We start from the raw sequence: 23,319 nt of genomic DNA, 5'->3' as shown, positions 1-23,319 counted from the left end.
TGCATTCAATTGTTTTTAAAGATTTTGTTTTTAGGGGTGCCTGGGTGGCTCAGTTGGTTGGGCAACTGACGTCGGCTCAGGTTATGATCTCACAGATCGTGAGTTCGAGCCCCACATCGGGCTCTGTGCTGACAGCTCAGAGCCTGGAGCCTACTTCACATTCTGTGCCTCCCCCTCTCTCTACCACTCCCCTGCTCACTCTCTGTGTCTCTCTGTCTCTCAATAATAAATAAATGTAAAAAAAAAAAAAAATTTGTTTTTAAGTAATTTCTTTACCTGGGATTCAGACCCACAACCTCAAGATCAAAAGTCACATGCTCCACCAACTGAGCCAGCCAGGTGCCCCTCAGTTTTAATATTAGGCAAGAATTATTCATTTTACACTAATATCACATAGAGTATATACTTTAAGAGTGTTATATTTCAGTGGGTTAAGATGTTATGAGACCTCGATTCTTGCCTGACTCTGTGACCTTGGGCAGTTTGCTTTTGTCTCTGTGTGTATTATCTCAGTGGTTTGAAAGGCTTGGCCAGTATCCCATCCAGTCACTGTGCTCTTTACATGTTCTAAATAGCTAAATTTTTTTTTTTTTTTTTTAATTTTAGCCATTTAGCATAGAACTCTCTTTGTAATGAACTCAGTGCAATGCTATGCTGCTTCCTTAAATTTAAGTAGCATATTAAATGTACTTATCTTCCTCTTGATGTTTCAATGTCATGTTAAACACTGAATTGGGCTTCAGTACCCTGAGAGCTTGTTGAGAATAACAGGACTTTTTGCTCATTTTTGTTATGGTCCCAGATTGTTGTGTTTTTGTTTCTTGTTTGCTTTCCTTCCTCCCTTCTTCCCTGTCCCCCCTGCCTCCAACAGCTTTAGGATGTTTTTATTGACAGGTGTCTTTACTTGTTTCTAAGACTGCCATAACAAAGTACCACAAACTGGGTAATATAAAACAACAACAATTTATTCTCACAGTATTGGAAGCTGGAAGCCCAAAATAAGGTGTCTGTAGGGACATGCCCCTCTGAAGGCTGTAGGGAAGTATCCTTCCTTGCCCCTTAGCTCATAGCAGTTACCAGCCATGTTTGGCTTTCCTTGGCTTGTAGCCATATCATTCCAATTCCTACATCTGTCTTTACACAGCCCCATTTCCTCTTTGTCTGTGTGTCTCTAAATCTTTCTCTCTAAGGACACCAATCATTGGATTAGGATCCACCCTCATCCAATATGACCCCATCTTAATTTGATTACATTTATTTTCAAATAAGGTCACACTTACAAATACAGAGGGGTAGGACTTGAACATATATTTTGTGGCAGACATGGTTCAACCCACAACAAGTGTGGTGGTCTGTAGCAGAACCCTCCCTTGCCCAATTTGCTCCTCTTTAGTTGCTGTGGTTTAGGGAGCAAATATCCAGTGATAATAGAATTGCACATAGACTAGATATTTGGGAACAGTGAGAGTCTATTCCATTAGCTGTAGTGTATAGTATTTCATATTAATGTTCAAAGGCCCTTTTTTTTAGGTCATTATTATTTTGGATATCTAAGTATATTCTCTGAATATAGGTGACAATTTACTATGTATCAAGGTTATCATATTCACAGGCATTTAATGTGCACTTGCCATGCTAGCTGGTGGGACATGTTTTCAAATCCTTTTTGACCGAAGAGGAGAAAACCACATAGGCCTTTATCATTTGAGTTTCTGAGCTATGACTTTAAAATTGCTGAACCTAATTATTGGTTTTGTATGTCATTGTTTAGATATCCCTGGAGCATTTGGATAATGTGATAGTTGGGATGCAGTGATGTCGAATCTCTGTCCACCACCATCTCCAGCTGTTGCCAAGACAGAGATTGCTCTAAGTGGTGAATCACCTCTATTAGCAGCTACCTTTGCTTACTGGGACAATATTCTTGGTCCTAGAGTAAGACACATTTGGGCTCCTAAGACAGAACAGCTACTTCTCAGCGATGGAGAAATAACTTTTCTTGCCAACCACACCTTAAATGGAGAAATCCTTCGAAACGCAGAGAGTGGGGCTATAGATGTGAAGTTTTTTGTCCTTTCTGAAAAAGGAGTCATTATTGTTTCATTGATCTTTGATGGAAACTGGAATGGAGATAGGAGCACATATGGTCTATCAATTATACTTCCACAGACCGAACTTAGCTTCTACCTCCCGCTTCACAGAGTGTGTGTTGATAGACTAACACATATTATCAGAAAAGGAAGGATATGGATGCACAAGGTGAGTGATTTTTGAGCGTATTAATCATGCTAATCTAGCCATTGAATGTTTATCTTCTGATACATTTATATCTAATTTTTAGAAATTATATGCAATTAATTTCAAACAATAGCTATTATTTGCATCTGCCCTATTAAATTTTTTTTTAGTGTTTATTTATTTTTGAGAGAGAGAAAGAGACAGAGCACGAACAGAGGAGGGGCAGAGAGAGATGGAGACACAGAATCTAAAGCAGGCTCAAGGCTCTGAGCCATTAGCACAGAGCTCGACGCGGGGCTTGAACCCACAAGCCGTGAGATCATGACATGAGCTGAAGTCCAATGCTTAACCCACTGAGCCACCCAGGTGCCCCTGCATCTGCCCTATTAGATAGATAGGTCTAGTAGTCTGACGTCAGTGATCTTCATAATAACCCTTAAAGGCAGGGGATGATAGCTCTCTGTTATAAGTAAAAAGCGAGAACAGAGAAATTAAGAATATCGTAATAAGTTTTAGAGTATGGGTTTGTCTTGGGAACCTTTAACCATAAAACCTTTTTTTCTTTTTGCGTTGCATGACCCTGTTTTTCACTTAGTACTGTGTGTAGGTACAAGCAGTTCAAAACAAGTGTTTCATAAGCAGCCCGCCATGTAGCCTTTGGTCTCTTTAACTTTACCAAGTTCTGAAATTTGTAAAATGAGATTGGACGAAATGGTTTCTAGGAGATGCTCCTTTTAATTTTGCAGATTGAGCCAGAGGAAATTACTGTCATCCCCTAAATCCTGCAGTTTAATATTTAGTGGTATTTATATTTTCGTGTATTTTTGGCAGATCCGAAGAATAAGTTTAACTCTCTTCTGCTCTACGGTTTTGATACTATTGTGGAAGTCTGTTAAAGCATTATTAATCTTCCAAGGCTTTTACCAAATAGTGAAGAGAAATAGCGTCTTTCAAAAGAATAGTGTTTTATTATGTTTGCATACATGTTTTCTTATTTTAAATGTTCATGAAAATCATTTAAAATCAGGAAGCCCCAGATTCAACTTGATCTTATTTAATTTGAAAAGTACAAATCATTAGTTTCCTTTGTGAAACTATGCAGATGTTACATTGACTGTTTTCTGACAATTTATCTTTTTTTAACTGCAGAAAAAAGGGTGTTTTTATTTTTTGTATTGTTTATAAGAGAAGGAATTTGTTGGATTAATTTCCTGCCCCCTCCCTTTTTTTCCTGCCCTAATGTGGAAAGTATTTTTCCCATGAACTAAATTACACAACAGCATGTCTGCCATTTAACTGTATTGTGAAAACTAAACAAGTATCAAGATGGTTTTTTTAATTTTAACTTTAATAAATTTTCTCTTGCTTAGGAAAGGCAAGAAAATGTCCAGAAAATAGTCTTAGAAGGCACAGAAAGAATGGAAGATCAGGTAAGATACAGAATGCTTACTATCAAAAAGTACAACCTCATGACATGTATCTATATAAGGCTGAGGGCTACTTTTCTTTTTTCTTTCTTTTTAATTTTTTTTTTAATGTTTATAAATTTTTGAGAAAGAGAGAGAATGTGAGCAGAGGAGGGGCAGAGAGAGTGGGAGACCCAGAACCCGAAGCAGGCTCCAGGCTTTGAGCTGTGAGCATAGATGCAGGCTTGAACTCATGAACCACAGGATCATGACCTAAGCTGAAGTCAGACACTTAACTGACTGAGCCACCCAGGCACCCCTGAGGGCTACTTTTCTTAAGGCCTTTAAGCCATACTATTTTGACAGAGTGAATCTGAAAATGAACAGAGCCTTTGTGGAATTATATGGAATAAACTAAATGAAAATTTCCATATCTTAGATCTGAAGAGTTAAATAAGTGGAGAATAATAGCAATTTTGCTACCTTTTTTCTGTTTGTATAGAGTAAGTTTTGAATAACTTGTTCATACTAAAAATTTTAAGTTTTATATGAGATTTTCTTTAAGGCGTTGCTTCTCAGACATTTCCACAGAAGTTATTATAACGGGAGGGAAGTGAGTATACTCCTAAGATATCTGGGGGTACAGGCACAGTTCTAAGCATAATATTTATTTGAAGTCTCACATTGTATTTTTAAAAGTCATGCAGTTTATATTTTATATCTATTTAATATTACAGTCTGCCAGTGATATTCCTCACCTAATTCTGGTAATAAGTCTCTAGGGAAGCATGCCATGTTTATCCCATGGCTTTTAATGTCCTTAGGGCACAGGCACCAGTATTTGAGATATTTGATTGCAAGGGTACACTTTCCCTTATGGAAATTAAATGCGAACCATTTTAGTGCAGGGCAGAGATGTTCTGAAGGGGAATCTCTAATGGAGAAAGGGTTCTTTGCTTTTACTCCCATTGCTGCTGGCTGGCCACCCTCAGTGTTCCTTCTGTTTGAACTCCAGTCTGTGGCTGGGTTGTCCTTACTGTGGTTTTCCTTAGCATACCTAAGACATAATAGTACTTTGAACAGTAACTTTTCTAAAAATTTGAATATATAGGGACTTAAACCAGGAAAATACAAAACCCTGTAGAATGACCTACTTTACAAAATTGTTATGTCTGTACTTTTGTAAATAGCTTCCCAGGCCAGAGGAGAGGTAATCCTGGGGAAAGATCTGACACTTAGAAGATGTTTCCGTTTACCCAGAAAAGCCTGGCCTTTACTTACTGGTATTGAGCAGGGTGCCAAGTGCTGGGGGGACTTTTACCAACCTGTAGATGTACCTGCTAGTTATGGAGTAGTTAGTAGGGTTTCCTCAAGATAAAGATATTTAGGACCCAGTAAAATTCTGCTTTTCCTGGGATTTTTTTTTTCAAACTAGAAACCTATACTTAAGAAATTTACCACTATTAATTTTTAAGTTTTATTTCTTTTTTTAAAAAAGTTTGTTTATAAATTTGTTTATTTATTTGCACTCTTGTTACATGCAAACGCAAGTAGGGGAGGGGCAGAGATGGAGAGAGAAAGAATCCCAAGCAGGCTCCACAGTGTCAGCACAGAGCCCTATGGGGGGCTTGATCCCATGCACCAAGATCATGACCTGAGCTGAGATCCAAGTCAGATCTGAGTTGAAGTCAACCGAGTCACCCAGGTGCCCCAGTTTTATTTCTCTCTTAAGGGCTCTTCTTGAAAATGTTATTGTGTCCCTTCTGTGTATTTGGACCAACAGAAGGTTTTTAAAGGGGAAACATTCTTCTGCTGAGAAGTTCAAGTTAGAGAAGTCAAAGGAGGAAAAGAAACTTGAGGGATTTACTTTAGAGTCTCTTCTGCGTTCAGGCTCGTAGAATTTTTTTTGTTAAGCTTTGATGAAGATATCCATTCACTTAGGATAAATATCTGAGATACGGTTTATGGCACTATATATATGCCTACACTGAAGGGAAAGTATTTTCCTACAGTTTTCCTTTCTGAAAAGAAGCTGCTTGATAACTGAATCCCTGTGAATCTCCCATCATGTGCTTAAAATGACTTTATTTTGAACAAATAAATACTATTTGGGGATGACACATGAGTCTGGAATCAATCACTGACTTCATTCAGTGCAAGTTTTGGATACTTATAGCTATCATCTGATAAAATCACTTTATGAGAAAATCCCTTTATAGCTTGTCATTATTCTTGTTGAATTGCCTGTGTTGATTGTAATTGTAAACAAGAATTTTAAAAATTCTTTTAAAAAACAGAAACAGTGAGTGGTTATGTTTGGAGGCTACTACAGGATGAATTCTTTTTTTTTTTTTTTTTTAAATAAAACCTATATCTTGCAAGGAGGCTTAGGACTTAGCATAAAATTCCCACAGACAGCATCACATTTAAAGCCCAAGTTTCTGAAAAACTGGGTATAGTCACTCAAAAAATGACTCTTGGAATGACTGAGATTTAAAGACACATTTGAAAAGTTTGAGTAAGATAGTTTCATGAGATGTGAGTGAGGAAAAAGCTGTTAGATTGATCTTATTTATGTGTTTTGAAAACATATTTAGCTAAAATTTAATGGACATGTGACAGTTTATCTACCTCTCTAAAAGTTTACATATTCAGGATGGTCCAGAAATTTGGGGGCAGGGGTGATGGTAATGAATAAATGAGAGATCATCCATTTGAGACACTCTGCGTTTGTGATGTTCTATATTGAACTTGGAATTTCACTCTAGAAACTACAGATTTCAAAATTGCATTTTTGATACATAATTCAAATTTTATCTTGAATTCTAAAGGAAACTTGTCTGTTTTATTGATTGTTAAAATATATGTGATGATTTCAGTTTGCATTTGAGTACTAAACCTTATTGTGAATGTAGACGTTGAGTGTTGAGTTATTTGCTATTTCTAAGCCTTTTTGTGCTTGTTTTTCCTCATTTTTTTTAATGTTTATTTATTTTTGAGACAGAGACAGAGCATGAGCAGGGGAGGGGCAGAGATAGAGAGGGAGACACAGAATCTGAAACAGGCTCCAGGCTCTGAGCTGTCAGCACAGAGCCCGACGCAGGGCTCAAATCCACAAACTGTGAGATCATGACCTGAGCCGAAGTCAGACGCTTAACCAACTGAGCCACCCAGGCTCCAAGTTTTTCCTCATTTTTAAATATAAAATGCATCAATGACCTTTAATTAACAAGAATTTTTATATCTCAAATAAATATCAAAGGAAATCCTTTCTAAATTTGGCATGGCAATTTAATTATAGCATGTAACAGTAAATGATAAGCCAGTGATTCCACTCTGACTAAAGAAAGTCATTCCCAGAAGAATGAAAATGAGTTTATTTATTTTTTCCTATCAAGCAAATCTTTTATTAATTTATCAATTTCTTATAAACTACTTTTCTCTTATTTTTTAAGTTGTGGTAAAGGACCCTCCCCTGCTAATGCTCTGTCTCTCTCTCAAAAATAAACCTTAAAAAAAAAAGTTTAAAAAATAAAGTGGGGGGTGCCTGGGTGACTCAGTCAGTTAAGCATCCGACTTTGGCTCAGGTCATGATTTCTTGGTCTGTGCATTCAAGCCCCACGTTGGGCTCTGTGCCGACAGCTCAGAGCCTGGAGCCTGCTTTGGATTCTGTGTCTTCCTCTCTCTCTGACCCTCCCCTGCTCATGTTCTGTCTCTGTCTCTGTCTCTCTCTCAAAAATAAATAAACATTAAAAAAAGTTTAAAAAAATAAATTGTGGAAAAGGACACTTAACATGAAATCTATCCTCAACAAAACTTGAAGTGTACTGTGTAATATTGCTAACTACATGTACATTATCATACAGCAGATCTCTACAGCTTCTTCATCTTGTATGACTGAAACCATATACCCATTGAACAGTAACCTCCCATTTTTCCCTCCCTCCAGCCTCTAGCAACCACCGTTATTCGTTTGACTTCTGTGGGTTTGACTACTTAGATACCTCATATAAATGGAATAATGCACTATTTATCCTTCTGTGACTGGCATATTTCATTTAGCATAGTGTCCTCAAGATTTATCCATGTTGTGTATGGCAGCATTTCCTTCTTTTTAAGGTCCGTTGTATGTATACACCAAATCTTCTTCATGCATGCTCCCATAGATGGACATTTAGGTTGTTTCCATACCTTGGGTATTATGAATAATGCTGCATTGAACACGGAAGTACAAATATCTCTTTGAGAGCCTGTCTCCAATTCTTTTGGATAAATATACAGAAGTAGGATTTCTGGATTATATGCTAGTTCTATTTTTAATTTTTTGAAAAACCGCCAGAGTGTTTTGGGTAGTCGCTGCACCATTTTATATTTCTTCCAACAGTGCACAGGGATCCAATTTCTCCATATCTTCACCAATACTTGTTATTTTCTGGGTTTTCTTTTTGTTTTTGTTTTATATTGGCCATCCTAACAGGTATGAGGTGATATCTCATAGTAATTGTGATTTGCATTTTCCCGATGATGAGTGATGAAAATCAGTTTTAAATAGTACATACATCTTTTAGAAATGCTTTGAAATAGTAGACATGTTTGGGGTTGTGTTCTAACAAGCTATCGAGTGTTTCTATCAAAGGGTGTCATTCTTGGTTTCGGTTCTTAATATTTTATTGTCCTGTTGGTCCTATACAGGTTTTCCCCGCTATCCAAAAGTAGAGTCTTCCTATAGAACATTTCATACACTGAAATGGCCGTAAAGTGAGGAAGCAATTACCATTAATTTACATGGAAAAGTTCTTGAGCATTCCCAGACCCAAAACATAACCCGTCTTACACATCTCAGATACCTTAGAACACACCCTGCTAAGGAATGCACAAAATAAATCGAGACAGATGCTCACCACCGTCCAAAGCTAAGGCAGCTTGATGCTGAGATGCCTAGGGTAGTTCCTGGGGAAGGAGCTTGGCAGGGCCTCTCCTGCGCTCAGGGTATGTGCTGCCTCTTAGAGGGGTTCATTGCAAAACAGGTGCTCAACCCCTTTTAGCTTTTTACCTTTTTTTTTGGTGAAAGCAAAAATCTTCTTTGGATTCCTTTTGGTTACTGAAAACAGGTACTAATGTAGGTCTTTGATAAAAGCAAAGTGGTGTAACTCGAACTTTGGAAAAGCAGGGGATACCTTCATTGTGTAATTTTTTTTTTTTTTTTTTCCGCTTCATTTTGCTTTTTTTGTACAGGGTCAGAGTATTATTCCAATGCTTACTGGTGAAGTAATTCCTGTAATGGAGCTGCTTTCATCCATGAAATCACACAGTGTTCCTGAAGAAATAGATGTAAGCCATGACTTGTATTATTAAATAAGAACAATGGTACCACCTCTTATCAATTCCCTTGAGTTCTATTACTATTATGTATATTAGTAGCATTCTAATTTTACTAGTGTGCATTTTTTGTCATACATGCTATTCCTATGAAGTGTTAACCACTTTAATAACACACACATAAAATACTAAGTTTTATGGCCAAAAAGAGGCTTTTTTGGTCAGTGACAGTTGTGACAGAATTACACCTATTTAGTTTAGAAGTAGGAGAATTCCAGACCTTAAAGAAGCAGTCAGTATTTAATGCAGTACTTTTGGTAAAAAAGCAGTGTACAAGTCAGTGGTGATAAACACAAGTTTACTTATATTCCATAATCTAGTTTCTTAATCACATGTTGACATTTTGAATCACACGGTAAGAGTGCGTAGAGAAATCTTTAGGAAACTTTTCTGTTTTCTTTCTGACTGTGTCATTAAGATTCGTCTCCTGATTCTGACAGCAAAGAATAGGAAGTTGTTCTCATAAAAATTGTTGTTTAACCTGCCTGACAAGTTTTCACATTTGTTCTCCTGAAAGTTTATAGAAGCGCAGAGATGGCTTTATTGGGATTCTTGATGCTTAGAAATGAGGGCAATGTTTTCATTTGAACTGAGACTTGAGAGTGTTATTTCACTGCCGTATTATAACCAGAATAACTTCTTTTTTTTGTGGTACATTTTAGATAGCTGATACAGTTCTCAATGATGATGACATTGGTGACAGTTGTCATGAAGGCTTCCTTCTCAAGTAAGAATTTTGTTTCCTTCATAAAAGGTGGATAAAGGACATAGAAATCTTATGCTCACCAATGACATGATTTGGAAGGAAGAAAGTAATAGAATAGCTACCCAAACTATTCTAGGAACATTGGTTCATATTTGAACTATTACTTAGCTTTGTGTTATTTTTTCATTTGTTACATGTCTGTGATATATTTGATGTTACTCTTTTTAATACTGAAGCCGAGTTTCCATAGTGCCCAGACAGAAAATCTTGTTGGTTCTGGTTTCTTGTTTTACTTCTCATTAAATCTGAAACTAAGAACAAAAGGGGTTCTTAGACCCATTTCTAATGTTGGTGGGGTTCCTCACACCAACAAACAATGCTTTAGATACCAAGTGGGTCCTACGATTTAATTCATTTCTGGCACTTTCTGCCTAGAGATAATGTCAGATTCCCCAGATTAAGGGTTCAATCCCACAAGACTGTGTCCCACCTACCCTCCAGACACTAGTCACAAGCCCAGGTTTTCACCTGTGCTTCTGACTGGCTAGATATTAGAGATCCCAACCACCCATCCGTGGACTTCAGACATCAGTGACAAGTCCAGGATGTTACCTGTTCTTCTCACCAACTGGCTATAAATCCTATGACTCTCTCCTTGTGTTCCATTAATTTACTGGAGCAGCTCACAGAACTCAGAGAAACATTTTATTTACTGGATTACTGGTTTATTGTAAAGGATAGAATCTAACATACAGATGAACATCTATATGGAAGAGATGCATAGGATAAGGTTTGGGGAAAGGGTGAAGAGCTTCCATAGCATCTCTGAGCACACATCTTTCCCCAGATCTCCACGTGTTCACCAACCCAGAAGCTCTCCAAATCCCTTCCTTTTGGGTTTTCATGGAGGCTTCGTTACATAGGCATGGTTGATCAAATCATTGGCCGTTGGTGATAACTTCCATCCCCTCTCCCCTACCCAGAAGTCAGCGGGAGGGACTGAAAGTTCTAATCTTTAGTGGTTGGCTCCATTGGCAATCAGCCCCCATCCTTAGATGTTTTCCAAAAGTCGCTCCATTAACATAACAAAAGGCATCTTTATCTTTTCCTGCACTTAGGAAATTCTAAGTGTTATGGGAGCTGTGAGCCAGGAAATGTGGATAAAAAACAAATACGTATTTCTTAAAATCACAGTATCACAGAACCCTTACAAATTGAATTGCATTGTGGATGCATTTAAGTTGTTTAGGCCTAGAAAAGAAAATTATTTGTTATTTTTACTTATCCTTTCCATCTTATAGTAGATTTTAGTACTTAAGAGTGTGGGCTCTAAAACCAGACTTCCTGGGTTATTGCTGTGTGTAAACTGGGGCAAGATACCTGAAGCCTCTGTGCCCCCATCTCCTCATCTGTAAAATGGGAATAATAGTAGTACCTACTTAATAGGATTGTTGTAAGAATTGAGTGAGATAAATCATACCAAGCCCTTAAAACAGCACCCGGAACATATAAGCACGCAAGAGCTAATGGCTAACATTTTCTACTTCTGTCTCTTCTAAGGAAAATGTTAATGACTGTTAATGACAGTAATATCAGCCAACATTTATCCCTCTCCTAAGTGCGCTCTCTGCACTTAGGATCTCATCTTCTACCTCAGTGATTCTTTATGATTGCAGATTATCGTGAAGTTTTATTTTGTTTTTGATGAGAAGTGACAGGATAAAGTATTTGCTTTTATGTCCGTAGTCTTTTCCTTTAGGTTCATGATGGAAACTCAGAGGTGTGAGTGTTTTGAACCCGGAAGCTTTACATAGTATGAATCAGAAGGACTTTAGTCCCCCTTCCACTCACTGTCAGCCGTTCATATCCTTGTTTTTAATCCCATTTGACTTTAAGTAAATCACTTAACCTCTCAACACCTCAGTTTCTTTCGTTATAAAATGGTGATATTTTACTAACTGGGTTTTAAGTTCAAATGGGAGGATCTGTGTGAAAGGCCTGTGGAAAAAAGGTAAAGTACCGTGGAAATAAAAGGTGGCATTTTACTTACAGTTTGTCATTCATCATGTAAAGCTAGTCTGTTACTTGAAGTTCGCATGCCCTTTTTTTGTTTAGTTTGTGGAATTGCTTTACAGCCAATGTTTTTCGTCTTTTTTCTCCACCTTGCAGTGCCATTAGCTCACACCTGCAGACCTGTGGCTGTTCAGTCGTAGTAGGTAGCAGTGCAGAGAAAGTAAATAAGGTAATTTATCTTATAATCCAGCACATAATCTCACTTCTTAATACTGCTAACATATCATGGATTGTGATTTAAAAGTTAGGTTGTAGTCAAGCAAAATTACTGTGACACCCTGTGCAGAAGTAAGTCGAAGTAAACTGCTTAAATAGGAAATATTTATCAGTTTCATTTTGATAATTCATTAATAATATTCATAAATATGATACAGTTCTCAGTATTGTATAAATGGTTTTGAGAATTTCATTAAAATAAGGTATTTTTTAAAAAATTTGTCTTCTATTTTCTGATGTCACTTAATAAGTATGAAGATAACCATGTACTTGTGATACTAATTCCAAAGAAATGTTATCTAATTATTCATTTTGATTTCTTACATTATTTTCCTCCTAAATCTGTTTCTTTTAGGGACCTATCGCTGTTCAGTGGTCAGTGGAAATTATGTTTTACTCAGTAACGTCTGTGACCACTTCCTTCAGTGCTCTATGAGTTACTAAAGAATTAATGAAGTTAACTTACTTTTCCAAACGTTAGGCACTAAACTAAGGGATTTTGTACTTTACTTCACTGACTGTTAACTAGAAAGAGAGAAATTGCACATATCTATCAGTTTAAGCAAACCTGACTTCTCTTTTTATGTTTTATATAGGAAATATGTTAGCAATAATTATTTCCTTGACAAATAATATTTGTAATTTTTTTCTCACGTTACCTACCCTGTATGCTTGCATGACCCTTAATTTACCAAAATTATATTTTTCCATACATCCATTTGTGAAAGGTTAATGCATCTCTGTTGTTATGCTGGTCTAGTGATTTATTATTACATCTGTTACCCCAAGAAGGTAACTTTCCCTCTGTGTCACCCAGAGCCTTCAGGGTCACAGAAGGACTTCCCAGTAGCTTTCTGGAAGGAGAGAGGCTCTGTGGTTGGGGCCCTGTGTATTTTAAAACATTTTTTCCATTCCACATCCTCTTCTGGCATGATCACTTCTCTTTTATCTTTTTAATTTGAGAAAAGGGATGCCATCACTCTATATTGAAAGCTAGTACTTTAATCTAAAAACTCTGAATATAGTCTGAATTCCAACATACTTACATGGCTTTTTACTTTTCCTAATAGAGCTATAGATCAAATCCTGTTAGAATCCTAGATTTCTAAACCCCAACCAAAGTTTTGCTTATTTTAAATCAAATTTGATAGAATTAATTCTCATTCTGTTGAAGGATTTGGACACTCCTGATATTCATTATAATGAGATTTCATATGTCGAACTGTTCAACCGAAGCCATAATTCTTCCTAATTCAACTGCATTTAGTTTTCTTATCCAAAATTGTTTATTTTCATTTGAAAAATACTTGCTGCTGGGTGGAGGTAGAATTAATAATTATATTAAGTCATTAGTTCTTACTGAAATATAAAAGTTCCATGGTCAAAGAGTTGGATAAAGTATGCATATTATATCAACACCTGGAAAGTCAATATGTATTCCAATGCTAAAGGTTTTGAGATACCATACATTTACCACCATTTGCCAAACTTACTTGACCACAGGATTCCTATTTTAGGCAACAACTGTTATGTCCCATGGACTACTCCAGGTGACTAAGGAAAACTTTTTTCTTAGGATGTATTTTATCGACAGTAATGGTTGAAGTTTCTTTTCAGATTTCTTTCATAAGCAGACCAGTGGCCTTTTAATTTCCTATTTTAATGCTAAAATATTTTCTCTTACAGATAGTGAGAACATTATGCCTTTTTCTGACTCCAGCAGAGAGAAAATGTTCCAGATTATGTGAAGCAGAATCATCATTTAAATACGAGTCAGGGCTCTTTGTACAAGGCCTGCTAAAGGTATAGTTTCTATTTGTCACATGTGAAAGCAATTTTTTAAAATCATTTTTGACATTCTGTATAAATACACTGTGAATATTAGCATGTGGTGCATCTCATGTTTGTATGCCAAGGAGCTGACTGTTATGCACAAGTCTGAGCACAGAGTATATATCTTACAGATTTATAATTAGTATGAGTGAAACAGCTTAGAGTATCTTTTTGTGTGTGTGTCTGTTTGGTTTCCTATAGCTGCCTGTCTGGCTCCAGGATTATTTGTTTTTTAATATGCGGTTGAATCTGGGGTGCCTGGGTGGCTCAGTCGGATAAGCATCTGACTTCAGCTCAGGTCCTGTTCTCGTGGTTCCTGCATTCGAGCCCCACGCGTCGGGCTCTGTGCTGACAGCTCAGAGCCTGGAGTCTGCTTCGGATTCTGTGTGTCTCTCTCTCTCTGCTCCTTCCCCGCTTGCACTCTGTCTCTCTCTCAAAAATAAATAAAACATTAAAAAAAATATATGTGGTTGAATCAGATTGCACATCTAAAATAGTTACTTTTTTTTCTGAAAAGGATTTGAATTTTTGTGTTAGCATTTTTTATGTACTGTATTCATTTATTGAAAAAAAATTTGAAGCTGCTTCCTGTCTTCAAAATTGTGTATAGGATTTGAACAATGCATATATATTTTCACATGTAGGTAATTTTAAATTATTTTACATTTTTCTTTTATTTATTTTCTTTTTCTTTTTAATTCCAGTATGGTTAACATACAGCTTTATATTCGTTTCAGGTGTATAATACAGTGTTCCAGTAATTCTGTACATTCAGTGTTCATCGTGATAGGTGTACTCTTAATCCCCATCACCTGTTTTACCCATCCTCCCATCCCCTTCTAATAACCATAAGTTTGTTCTCTATAGTTTTTGTTCATTTGTTTTGTTTCTTAAATTCTTAGACGGGTGAAATCATATGGTACTTGTCTTTCTCTGACTGCTTGAATCTGCTTTTCAAGGAGCAAGGCAGATAAATGTAAATTAGAAATTGTTTTCAATAATTACAGGGAAGACAGTTTATTCATTTTATTGAAATTATCATTGATGTTTCAATTACAGTCAAAAGATGGGAGAAGGTAGATTTCCTAATGGTTATGTGATTCTCATAGCGAATGCTTTCTTGAGGATCTATGCATAGCAAAATGAAACAAAACATATTAAAAGTTGTGGCAAATAAAAATTATATTCAGCTTTTGCATTTTTAACAGTGTGCATGCTTTGAGCTCAGAATAATACAGAAACTACCTAAGGGATGTAACTATTTCCAATTTGAATTTTACAAGTCTGAAAATTAGAACTTTTTATCAAAGGCATGATAAGGTACTGAGTACTTTTATTTTCTTAGTACCCTCTCATTTAGTTATGTAATTTTATCCCTAAAAGGGACCTATACCAGATGCATAGAGGAAAACTTGAAACTATAATCTAATGAAAAATATTTGTTAAGAGTTTTCCATATAAGTATAAATTGTTAAGCCTTTCAGAAATATTTTAACATTCTTTGTCAAGAGCCTTAAAGATGTTCAAAAATTGGGGTGCCTGGATGGCTTAGTCAGTTGAGTGTCTGACTCTTGATTTCAGCTCAGATCATGATCTGAGGGTTGTGGGATTAAGCCCTGCATCCAGTTCCACACTGAGCATGGATCCTGCTTAAGATTCTGTCTCTGTCTCTGTCTCTCTCCCCCTTCCTCTCCCCCCTCCCCCACTCAAGTGCATGCATGTGTGCAGGCACTCTCCCTCTCTCTTGGTCTCTAAAATAAAAAATAAAAATGTTCAAAGACTTAGCTTACTATCTATATTTCTGGAAATCTTAGGGAAGCAGTTGTATAAGAAGAAAGATTTACTTGTGAAAGTGTTTATTATAGCATTATAAGAGTGAAAAATTGAAAGTAGCCTCTATATTGTATTCATAACATATACCAGTGTTTCATACACAGATATTTGTTACATGGCAGTTGACTACCCAACTGACAATACTTGGAAAGAAGTACATTTTTTTACTTACAAAAATTGTATATTCATTGAGATTTAAAAGAACATTAGGAATAATCAAGAACAAAATAAAAAGTTACCCATACTCATAATCCAATGTATAACCACCGTTAATATTTGGCATCTATCTTTCTGGTCTTTTTTTCTTCTGTATGTATCTTTTACATAGTTCCCTGTCCCTATCCCTGCATATTTTAACCTCCTTTTTCCATAATATGTTGTGAATATCTTTCTGTATCAACACAAATTGATAGCTTCAGTTGTTCTGCAAATTCATTTTTAGTAGCTAAATAATAAGCCATTTTTTGTTTAATCAGTTCTCGTTTTGGATGCTTACTTGTTTTCTAGTGTTCACTGTTTCAGCCAGTGCTTTAGTGCACACATCACTAAAACTTCGTATACGATGGATTTGTTAAAGCCAGTTTTTCTGGTTAAAAAATAATTCTTCGTGTCTTTTGACATATAAGACAATGAATTTTCTTTTCATTATGACAGGATTCAACCGGAAGCTTTGTGCTCCCGTTCCGGCAAGTCATGTACGCTCCCTATCCCACCACACACATAGATGTGGATGTCAACACTGTCAAGCAGATGCCACCATGTCACGAGCATATTTACAATCAGCGCAGATACATGAGATCTGAGCTGACAGCATTCTGGAGAGCCACTTCAGAAGAAGACATGGCTCAGGATACAATCATCTATACAGACGAAAGCTTCACTCCTGATTTGTACGTAATAATGTTATTGTTAAACAGTATTGTGCAGTTGTATCTTTTATGAGTAAAATCAAGTGTGTATTTGAAAGGAATGAACTATTACTAAGAGAATTATGCTTGAAGAAAAATTTGGTTAGTCATACCTTTTTTCTTAAATGTCTGTTTTTCTTAATGTAATTATGTTTTGCATAGAGAGATTAGATTAGTGCTTAAAAGTAAATATTTAAGGGGCACCTGGGTGGCTCAGTGGATTAAGCGTCCAACTTCGGCTCAGGTCATGATCTGTGCTGACAGCTCCGAGCCTGGAGCCTGCTTCAGATTCTGTGCCTCCCTCTCTCTCTGCCCCTCCCCCTCTCATAGTCTGTCTCTCTCAAAAATAAACAAAAAAAAATTTTTTTAAGTAACTATTTAAGTATTTATTTAACAAATATATATTGAGGCCCTAGGCACCGTAATAGGTGCTAAGGCTGGTAGTGACCAACTGGGGGCACCTTTGTGGCTCAGTCAGTTAAGCGTCCGATTCTTGATTTTGGCTCAGGTCATGATCTCACAGTTCATGGGATTGAGCCCTGTTGTATTATGCACTGACAGCACAGAGCCTGCTTGGGATTCTCTCTCTCTGCTTCATCCTGCTCACACTCTCTCTTTCTCTCTCAAAATAAATATTTAAAAAAAATAGTGACCAACCAGATAGCCTCAACCCTTGGCATTGCTTATTAGTCTAGTGTATAAGACTCATTAGAAGGCATTTTAACTTAACTAAAGAAGTAATTCTAAGTCTTTTTTTCTTGATATGTGAATATAAAATACAGTAGAACTACAAAAATACATTTACAGAGCATTCTTTTATTTGCATTTCACATTGTGTTACTCATTTTTTACCATAAAGTGTGATCACTAAATAAAAAAAGAGGAAAAGTAGTGATAAAATGTTGAAAGTGGACCTAATGAGAGGAGAAAAAATTATAAATTTGTATTATAAACCCCAAGAAAATACTTAAGTTCTACATCAGGAAAAGAAATGGAGTATAGTATAATGGTTCTCTTTAATCAGTGTAAAGTACCTGGCATATATAATGTGCTCAATATATGTTAACTGTGATAATCCAGTTCTGAGTGTACAAAGCAGCAGTAAAATTGGAGCATGCAACTCTGTCCTGTGTTTCTAAGAAAGATTTTGAGCTGAGACAGGGGACATGTGGAGCACCAGTAGTCACACAGAAGATGGTGACCAAAGCAGAGAAAAGGAGCACCCATGTCCAAGGGATCCCCAGCCTCACGTGTCTCTAAAAGATGGCATCATTAGGACCCATCTTTTCTCAGCTGTGCGTGCACCGATCTTGTTGGTTCCTTAGAAAGTTTTAAGAGAATTGGTTTAGAAAATGAATTGGTCAAGGGGCACGTGGGTGACTCCATCCGTGAAGCGTCCGACTTTTGGTTTTGACCCAGGTCATGATCTCACGGTTTGTGAGATGGAACCCCGCATCCGGCTCTGCACTGACAGCACAGAGCCTGCTTGGGATTCTCTCTCTCCCTCCCTTCAGGCCTCTCTTCAGCAGGCCCCAGCCCTGCTCATTCACTCTGTCTCTTCCAAAATAAATAAAATAAACTTTCAAAAGAAAAAAGAAGGAAAATGAGTTGGTCAAAATCGGAATTCCAGGTGATGACTATGTTTTCAAGTATTGGTAATTTTGGTACATGTGTAGTAATTCTCAAAATTAATCTGTGCTTTCAAGCATTTTCTTCTTAACTAAAGTGTTTAGTATTTTTTCTGGTTTTTTTTGGGGGTTTTTTTTTTGTTTTGTTTTGTTTGTTTTTTTTTTTTTTTGTTACTTCAGATATCCTTTTTGGGGAATTTAGTGAACTTTAGGATGGATTTACCACCTATATTTTTATTTTTATTTTTTTAGAGAAAGTGTATGTATGCTTTTAACATTTCTTACTCATTTTAGCCAGTTATATTTGAATGCTTCACTGATTTGACAGATGTTGATTAGCCATCTAGTCTTATTTTTGTTGGTGATAAAATAAAAAACCATAATGTCATGAATTTTTAAAATTTGTTTACAACTCTAAGTAAATTTTCTGAGCATCAAATGGGCCCAAAATGATATTTTCTACCATTAGATTGTGTATTAACTTTTATATGTTACAGATACTGTATTTTTTAGTTTTCTTTAAATAATATTACTTAATTTTAAGATATTTTTAATTTTAATTCTTTTTTTTTAATTTTTATTTTTTTAACGTTTATTTACTTTTTTGAGACAGGCTCCGAGCTGTCAGCACAAGCCCGACGCGGGTCTTGAACTCAGACCGTGAGATCATGACCTGAGCCGAAGTTGGATGCTCAACCGACTGAGCCACCCAGGCGCCCCTATTAAAAATAGTTACACTCTTAAAAATAGTTACACTCACTGCCACTACATGAAAAATCAGTCACTAGAAATATTCTTTTTTAACACTTGCTTCATCTGATTTACTTATTACTGAGACAGTCAGTGAAACAGTATATTCAGAACACTAGACTTACATAATTTAGCCTTATTCTCTCTCCAAAGCCAGAAAAGGGGTACTGTTACTACCAAATTGGACACCAGTTGGACAGCCAGTAATGACGAAATGCTGATTTTTTTTTTTTTTCCTTCTGAATTTCCTTCTTCTGTAATTTGGTATACCCATCTCCTTAACTAGGAAATTTTAGGTACTTTCCTATTTATTTATGCATACACACCTCTTTGCCAGTCTTGTCAGTTCAATGATGATCCCTACTATTTTCAGTTAAAAATTGCTTACTTTATGGTATGTTAGATATACACTATCTCAAGTGTGCACATTATCTCAAGTGTGAGTTAACGTCTTAGTTTCTTACTCCGATCATTACCAAGTAGCTTATACTTTCCTAAGTAATTGGTTCTTGTTACTTGCCTGATAATAGGTTTGTTGATGCAACTCAGTGGTCAAGATGTTCATTAATCCCATTTGAATGTTTCTTAGTGTTCACCCTTTTACCTTTTTCTTCCTGAACAGCTTATTACAAGTTATTATAAGGTTAACCTTTTATTTTATTTTGGGTTTTGATGGTAGTAATATGTGTTTATTTTTGTTGCTTTTATTTTTTTTACATGGCAGGAATTGGTATTTATTAATTCTCTGAGGCTCTCAAATTTTTTTTATAAGGTGAGGGTACAAAAATAGATTGATAGGTACTTACATGCCCTTGGGACTGCTTATATCTTTAAGAGAAAAATAATTACATACTGTCTTGACAAACTCCAGTAATATACAAGTGTATCCTTGCGTTAAAATGAATATGTATTTTATATCTCCAAATATATACATCTAATTTTTATAAATATGTTTATATGTAATATTCCATTTCTAAGAATTAATTTGACTGGAGTGAGGGATTTGGGAAAGTAGCGTTGTACAGACATTTCAACATTTGGACTGTTTTCTTTGTAGGAATATTTTTCAAGATGTCTTACACAGAGACACTCTAGTAAAAGCCTTCCTGGATCAGGTAAATGTTAAACCTAAGATTGTCAAAATGAATAGTATGACATATTATCTTTTTTAATATATACTACATTGCCTGTGCGCATGCGCTCTCTCTCGCTCTCTCTCTCTCTCTCTATATATATATATATCATCATAGAATTAAGTTACTATCTTTTCGTAGTGTCTCATGTCTTTCCAAAGTGTCTACATGATTTTTCTTTTGAATTGTTAATGGCCATGGGCTGTATATTAACAATTAAAGATGCAGTATTCCCCAGTTAAAATAATAAATGTTTTAATTCCAACCACTAACATATAACTCCAGGTGTTTTCTTTTGGGGAGGGGAGAATGGTTTTTATTTGCCTTAATTGGGCCAAAATATCTTTAAAACTTGTATACTTCTACTGAAATAATAACATCTTTATTGTCTTATTCTTTTCAAAAATAATCTGCTTAATTAACATTTTAAGAAAATTATAGATTACATGGGACTTATTTCCTAATATAACAGAGCTGTGTCATAATATCATTCTGGGGATCAGGCCAGGAACAGGGTCATAGAAGTAGCTTTGAAATAATGAGGTCCTTAAGTTAACTCAAAATTTTGGAACCAGATCTGTGTGGTCTGTGACATATTGCAAAGTTCAGAGATAATTCACAATCATGCAATGAATTCCATGCTTCTCAAGCTGAATAAAATCATTCTATCATTACACATGTACCCTCAACACCCCAAGAGTAGAGAGAGAGAAGAAGACCTCAAAACCCTAGCCTATAAGCGTGGCTCAACTTCTGAGAGCTTGGATTTTATTTGGAGATATGGGCAGAAAAAGTTAAGTACACATCAGGATGCACATTACATCATGGTTCTTAATAAAGTAAATAGGGATATATATTTGAGGTAGAATGCAAAATTAGAGTCCATTTTCAAAGATAAAATAGAAAACTTCAGAAAAACATGATCGCCTCTAAATTCCGTACTTCCTGTCTGTTAGGGGCATCAGTAGGAATGGCTGTGGAGAGCTGCTCTAATGTGTGTTAGCTGCCAGACGTTGTCAACACTGTGATAGAAATATGCTGCATAAGAAGATTTGGAGCAAATTATTTATTAAAATGTTTGATTTTCCTGTAGGTCTTTCATTTGAAGCCTGGTTTATCTCTCAGGAGTACTTTCCTGGCACAGTTTCTACTCGTCCTTCACAGAAAAGCCTTGACGCTAATAAAGTATATAGAAGATGATACGTAAGTAAAGCTATATGGAATAAAAACCTTTGTGCATTGTGCTTTGTTTTGTTCCTTTTGGACGTTTTCTATATATTTTTATGTATTTATATGTAAAAACGTTTTTTCTTCATTATTTATAGGCAGAAGGGGAAAAAGCCCTTTAAGTCTCTTCGGAACCTGAAGATAGACCTTGATTTAACAGCAGAGGGCGACCTTAACATAATAATGGCTCTAGCTGAGAAAATTAAACCAGGCCTCCACTCATTTATCTTTGGAAGACCTTTCTATACTAGTGTACAAGAACGAGATGTTCTAATGACTTTTTAAATGTGTAACTTATTAAATATATTTTGTCACCATGATGATTGCTGCTGAAGTAGCTCAGTGGTGTAGGAAACATCATTCCCTTGGGTCATGTCCCAGACTCCTACTTGGCAATGCAGTTAAAGTTAGTTACACTACACTTGTCACAAGTCTGTCAAGGGATGTCCGGTGCATTGTTACAATGGATGCATCTTTTCCTAGGTGTGCTGTCTTGAGATACAGACTTATGTTTACAGTTAGAGTAAATGTTCCTGCTATCTTTTAAAGATACAATAATAAGATATGAATTTGACCACAACTACTGTTTTTGAAATTTACAATTCATGGTTTACATGTATCAAAGTGAAATCTGAGTTACTTTTCACAGATATAATACTAGTTGACTTTTCATCTCTTGGTATTCCTTGGTATGTAAGATTACTGTAATACTTTTATAATCAGCTGAAAATTAGAGCATCTGAATCATTTCAGTTCCACAAAAGGAACTTAGTTGGAACATAGGTTAAGTATTAGAAAGAATGTATTGATCAAGCAGATGTTTAATTCAAATTAATTATTAGATCCTCCTTTGTAGACTGGGCAGTCCTTAGGATTCAGTCTGTGTAGAAATATCACGCAGTATGTATAGTCCGGATTATGGCAAACCAGTCAGGGTATATGTGTGTGTGTGTGTGTGTGTGTGTGTGTGTGTGTGTGTGTGTGTGTTGAGCTCTGTCAAAGACAATAGAGGAAATTGGATTTTATGTTTTAGTAGTTATTGCAAACTATTTAAATTAATTTTTATTATTTTTGAGCCAAATTGAAATGTGTACCTCCTGTGCCTTTTTTTTTTCTTGGAAAATATAATTACTTGGAAGAAGTTCAGATTACACTAGTCAGTCATTTTTATCTTGTTTTCCTCCTGCGTAGTCTTACCCTCATTTGGCAGTTGTAACTCCAAGATTATGAAATGCAATGGAGAATATACTAACTAGTAAGATCCTTTTACAGGAACAGAGAACAATATCTCGTCCTTTTCCTTCTCAAATTTCTGCCCTTACTTTTGAGGTTATTGCCAGGTCTATTTGCCTCTGCATCACGTGAGGAAAACAGGAGAAACTTTATTGATGTGCTATTTTACTAGGTGCTACTTTGGCGGAACTAAGTGGTCAATTTCTTTTGTTTCCTTAATGTCTTTGGACCATTGTGCTAGCTGTAAACTGATTAATATAATTCTTTGCTAGAACCGTTTTGACATAATAGTATATACAAGCATAAAAATTATTTTTATTTAAAACTGTGGAAGTTACACAAAAGGGAAAAGTATTTATAAGAAAGGGATAAAAGTGACAGAGCCCCTCTGCCATTGCTCACCAAATGGAACCAAAACTAACATGTTATGTTCTGAAAGGTCCTAATTACCTTTCACATCACTAATAAGAAGAGTGTAGACATCTTGATTTTTAGACACAAACCGAATGAGATGACTGGTGCTCTGTGGTGCACTCATGAAAGAATTTACAGATACCACCTTATTGTACCCCTTACTCAGTGCTTCTTATGTGATTGATTATTAAAGAGTGCTGACTGATTATTTTCTTTTGCTGGTTTATTGTACTGTTACATGGAATGCAAGTTGTACAGTGAACTAAGTTATTAAAGCATGTGTAAACATTGTTATATATCTTTTCTCCTAGGTGGAGAATTTTGAATAAACTGTCTTTGAAA

General features: G+C 35.9%; 1 protein-coding gene across 9 annotated transcripts in view; it reads left to right on the top strand.

Moving 5' to 3' along the window:
• Positions 1 to 23,319, top strand: part of C9orf72 (C9orf72-SMCR8 complex subunit) — a 27,054-nt gene extending 3,735 nt beyond the window's left edge. For all 9 annotated transcript variants that reach the window (XM_060609589.2, XM_078436744.1, XM_060609582.2 and 6 more), the window contains 10 exons: positions 1,772 to 2,259; positions 3,609 to 3,668; positions 8,880 to 8,975; positions 9,686 to 9,750; positions 11,899 to 11,971; positions 13,705 to 13,821; positions 16,339 to 16,574; positions 20,028 to 20,085; positions 21,197 to 21,306; positions 21,429 to 23,319. In XM_060609589.2, coding sequence (XP_060465572.1) covers positions 1,816 to 2,259; positions 3,609 to 3,668; positions 8,880 to 8,975; positions 9,686 to 9,750; positions 11,899 to 11,971; positions 13,705 to 13,821; positions 16,339 to 16,574; positions 20,028 to 20,085; positions 21,197 to 21,306; positions 21,429 to 21,615 — 1,446 coding nt within the window. In that variant the 5' untranslated portion in view covers positions 1,772 to 1,815 and the 3' untranslated portion in view covers positions 21,616 to 23,319. The remainder of the gene's footprint in view (positions 1 to 1,771; positions 2,260 to 3,608; positions 3,669 to 8,879; positions 8,976 to 9,685; positions 9,751 to 11,898; positions 11,972 to 13,704; positions 13,822 to 16,338; positions 16,575 to 20,027; positions 20,086 to 21,196; positions 21,307 to 21,428) is intronic.

The sequence above is a fragment of the Panthera onca genome, chromosome D4, assembly GCF_046562875.1.
Source record: "Panthera onca isolate mPanOnc1 chromosome D4, mPanOnc1 haplotype 2, whole genome shotgun sequence".
NCBI classification, from domain to species: Eukaryota; Metazoa; Chordata; class Mammalia; order Carnivora; family Felidae; genus Panthera; species Panthera onca.
The sequence above is the reverse complement of the archived record's forward strand: the minus strand, read 5'-3'. Positions and strand labels throughout refer to the sequence as shown.